We start from the raw sequence: 4,263 nt of genomic DNA, 5'->3' as shown, positions 1-4,263 counted from the left end.
GGAGTGTGTTTGTGTGCTGCCTTTGTACACCTCAGCTCCTTTGCCTTTTTAGTTGTAGCTAATAAAGGGTGCTGAAGAGAAATGAACATGAGTAGTATGTTTGTACAGACTTTTAAAATACTATCCTGTTCAACTTCAGAAACAAAAATATTTAATGACAAAAGCCATGGTGCAGTACAGGTGCCTGCAGAAAATTTAGAGACTAAATTCATTAAAGCAGAAAGGAGAAATTTATTACTGAGTCACAGTTCTTCAGAGCACAGAAGCACCTGGATAACACAGACTACTGAACCTCACTCTCAGTGCTGCCCTAAGGCTCTGTAATTACATTTCATTTTTTAACATTTTCCAGAACCAAGTCTTTATTGTGCTTGTCCTTTTTTTAAAATTTATTTTTTACTTTAATATCCTTTGTGATTTTAGGAAGCCACATCAATTTTTGAAATTTTTCTCTTTGCTGATCAACACATTTCTTTCGCAGGCTACCACAATCATAGCTTTCTCTCTTAAAAAATAAAATAAAATGTCTAAAGAAACCTATTTAACATGAGCAGTAAATATTACAGGAAAGAGTACATTACTCGAAGTTAATTTTGCACTTTTTTCCTTTTGCATGTTTCATAGGTTGCTGGTGCAGATGCGCTGGAGTTAAATTTATCATGTCCTCATGGTATGGGGGAGAGAGGCATGGGCCTGGCCTGTGGGCAGGTAGGACTGTAACTGCAATCTCTTTCATGTCTCTTCAGCAATCCTGCACTACCGAATTGAGAGTTACACCTCAGGGGGAAGACACAAGCAGCAGATTACTAGCTAGAGATCTTTAGGTTGAATGCGTTAAAATATTTAGTGCTGAAAGGGAAAAAGAAAAAAAAAAAGAAGGCAGAAGTTGAGAATATACAAAATGTTTAGTTTTGCTGAGAACAAAAATGCATCATGTATTTGACAAGGAACAAGATGAAAACAAATAATTTCCAAAAAGCATTTGGACAGAATTTGTTGGTTTCCATATAATTGCCCTGTAGGTATCTTTTAGATCACAACCTGGTAACTACTGCATATATCAATAATGATTTTGAAGGACATGAGATATACACACATTTCACTTCACAATGTTTAGCATATGAACCTAACTGTATTTTAGAATCACGGAATAGTGCATACATTCTGGTAGTGCCACCTACAGTTAACATCTTCTCTTATAAGAGCCTGTGTTCTGTAACCTGTAGATCTGATTATGGTTTATACAGTTTAGGTTGGAATTATCCGTGCCTCATGTCTCTGCTGTGTAGAAATCTGATGCAGAGTTTATCAATACAACCTGTGACTTCAGTTAGGAGAATGTGTGTTGTTTTGCCCATGAAGAGAAAATAAACATGTACAAAAGCCAATTCTCCTGCTAATAGCCTTTTGAAGTTTTCAGAGTTTTGAATGCTTTGGTCATGGTTTGAAATTTGTTTTGGCTCTGAAACATGCCCAAATGTGGTGAACTCAGAAGTCTCTGAAAAATCTTGGTTCACAGTCTACCGGGAGTGATTTTCTAGAGTTTAACCATCAAAGTTTCAGAACTCTGAAGCCTGCTTGATTTCCCATCTTATTATGTTTTGGGGAGAGGGGAAAAAGGAGGGGGATGAAGAGTGGGAATCATTACATGCCCTAAAATTGACACATACTATTCAGTTGATCCCCTTGGAGAAGGCTAGTAGACATCTTAATTCATCCTTACTTCCTCAGTTAAACACAAAACTTTTAAGAACTGAGGTGTGGTTGGATAACTAAACCATTAACTTTCTAAAACTTACAGTAGGGAGGCAATAGGAGCTGTAATCGTTTCAGTGCACTTCAGGTGCATCCAGTTCTGTCAGGCACAGGGCACAGGATGTTTTATTATTTTCTGTGAACAAAATGATGTTGATCTGTTCCATGCTATAGATTAATATTTTTAATGAAAGTAATCTGGATGCTTTTCGTGGCCAGTGGTCATTTACCAAAGTTGTGATTAAAAATGGGAGAGAATTATAAAAGCCCTCTGGGACCACACTAGCAAAATAATAATAGTTATTATTATTTTTTTCCCCAAAATTGCATTCAGCAACAAAGAGCTATAGTAGCCATTTTTATAAGTTTATGAAGCAATTCCCACCCTTCACTCTGCAGAGCATAACTCTGTAGTCTGGGTTGTCCCCACCTGAGATGTCAGTGCAATGGGGAAAGGTACGGGTTGGTCAGGGAGAGCCCTGAAGGTTTCACACAGAAGCTGAAACAGGCTCCTTTCAAGTATGCTTTTTTTTTTTTTTTCAGGCATATGTTATTTCCAGCTTTCACTGGTTGGAATAATATATGCATGTGAAGTTGCTTAGATGTGTAGTCAGTAGGGAGCTGTCTGGCTACATGAGTTTTTACATATCTTTCAGCTATTGTAAAATCAGAGAACCAAATGCAAAATTTGAGCACTCAGGGCTATCGTGTGGATTTGTGACTCTCCTTGGAGGAGATCAGATCTATAAAGCAAGAAGGAGATTACATTATATATACATATATGTTTGTATAATAATAAAATTTCTCTCTTCCCCATACAATATGGATATTCTTTTGAATGATTAATATATAATACTCCTGCTTAAATATATTCCTGTGTTTTCTTAACTGTCTCACCAAAATGGGAGCTCTGAAAATAATCTGTTTCTAGACAAATAAATGAATAAAACAAGCTTGTTGTTTTACTCAAGCTCAGAGTTGGCTAAAATTAAATTACAGTGGCTTTAAATGTAGTTCATTGAAGCAAAGGGTGAGGATAAACGGGATAAAGTAACAATACATGCGACAAGATTTATCAGTAGCCCTTCAGGGGGCTTCCACATGTGTTGGCCCCTGGAGGTTCCATCATAAGACAGGGAAGTGCTAAGAAGTATTTTGGCTCTACTCCTATTTTTATTTTTTTTTTTCCCCAGAGCTGAAGTCAAATAGGTCATACATAGGTGGTGTGGAGAAGAGAGGGCTCAGATATGCTCCAGAAAAAACTCATCACTCGATATCTAGAAATCGGGGCATGAGGCTTTGAGAGACAGAGCAGCTTTCTTGGTTGTACAGTGAAGGAGGTTTTCCTAAATCTTTTTTATACCATAATCCACATCTTCATAGGTAATTTTTTTAAGGATTAGGTCCGTTTTCATGCCTAACCATATTAAGGCATGTGAAACTACAGAAATTGCTGAGATTAAAAATAATGGCAGAAAACATGTATGTGTATTTTTACTATTTATAATGTCTAAAATGTTCTGCCTACTCTGTTGTTGTTGTTTAGAAAAAAGGAGAAAGGAAAGGTTAATTACACTGTCTACTTTTTCTCCTCATTTCCATTCCTATGGTGTGCCTAAGGGTAAGTGTAGAAATCTGGAAACATCAGATTTGTTTTTTTCTCTATCCTATTTTGTTATCTAGTCTCCCAACACTTCCACTGTTTTATACCCAGTGTAAATTTTAAAAATTTCAGATATATCCAAATTATATATATTTACATAAAGAATTAGTACAAAGCATGACTGTTTGTTTTATTCTAAATTACAGTTCTCGGCTTTTATTTGAATTTAATTCCAAGTCATTAGTGCAGACACTCTGGCACCCAAACAGCATAGTTAGCCAGAGGGTAATATTAAGAGGTATCTGTATTGCTGCCAATAAGTTACTTAAAGCTGGTTCTGTATAAAATGTCAATTTTATTTACTAATGCTGATTAATGGTAATAAAGTTAAGGTTTGTATGCTTTCATAACAATTTACAACTGTATAAAAGTTGGATATCGTTAAAAATTGTAATAGAATTTCCATCATTAGGTTTAACAGCACTAATGCACAGATTTTCTTTGAATCAGATAATGGAATTGTACAAAACATTTAATAGTAAACATAAAGACAACTTGGTGAACATCAGATTACTAAAAAATGACAGTATCACTTTCCCACTGTAGTTCATTACTGTAGCAATTATAGCATAAAATTATGAAAGTAATAAATCAAACATCTGAGATGGTAGCACTCACATTTCAATATAACTTGTGGTGTGTTATTTGTGATGCACTTTTTGTCTCTTCACTGGAAAACATGCAAAGATGTTTTTAATTTTTTTTTACTTATCTTCCTAAAAAGTGGCATTAAATATTCATAACCATTACTGTAATGTGAAATCAACAGATTTGACTGTTTGGCTTTTTGGTTTTGCTTGAAAAGTCAAGAAGTCTCTCCAGTTGCTCTGGTAAGAATTAATAAA

General features: G+C 35.3%; 1 protein-coding gene across 1 annotated transcript in view; it reads left to right on the top strand.

Annotated features, from left to right (window-relative positions):
• DPYD (dihydropyrimidine dehydrogenase) overlaps window positions 1–4,263 on the top strand; it is a gene marked incomplete at its 3' end in the record, with an annotated part of 286,251 nt that overhangs the window by 222,373 nt on the left and 59,615 nt on the right. Inside the window, exon 15 of the mRNA XM_029083522.1 lies at window positions 625–708. Within this exon, the coding sequence (XP_028939355.1) occupies window positions 625–708 (84 nt within the window). The remainder of the gene's footprint in view (window positions 1–624; window positions 709–4,263) is intronic.

The sequence above is a fragment of the Antrostomus carolinensis genome, unplaced genomic scaffold, assembly GCF_000700745.2.
Source record: "Antrostomus carolinensis isolate BGI_N321 unplaced genomic scaffold, ASM70074v2 scaffold2832, whole genome shotgun sequence".
NCBI classification, from domain to species: Eukaryota; Metazoa; Chordata; class Aves; order Caprimulgiformes; family Caprimulgidae; genus Antrostomus; species Antrostomus carolinensis.
This window is presented reverse-complemented; position numbering and strand designations above follow the sequence as displayed.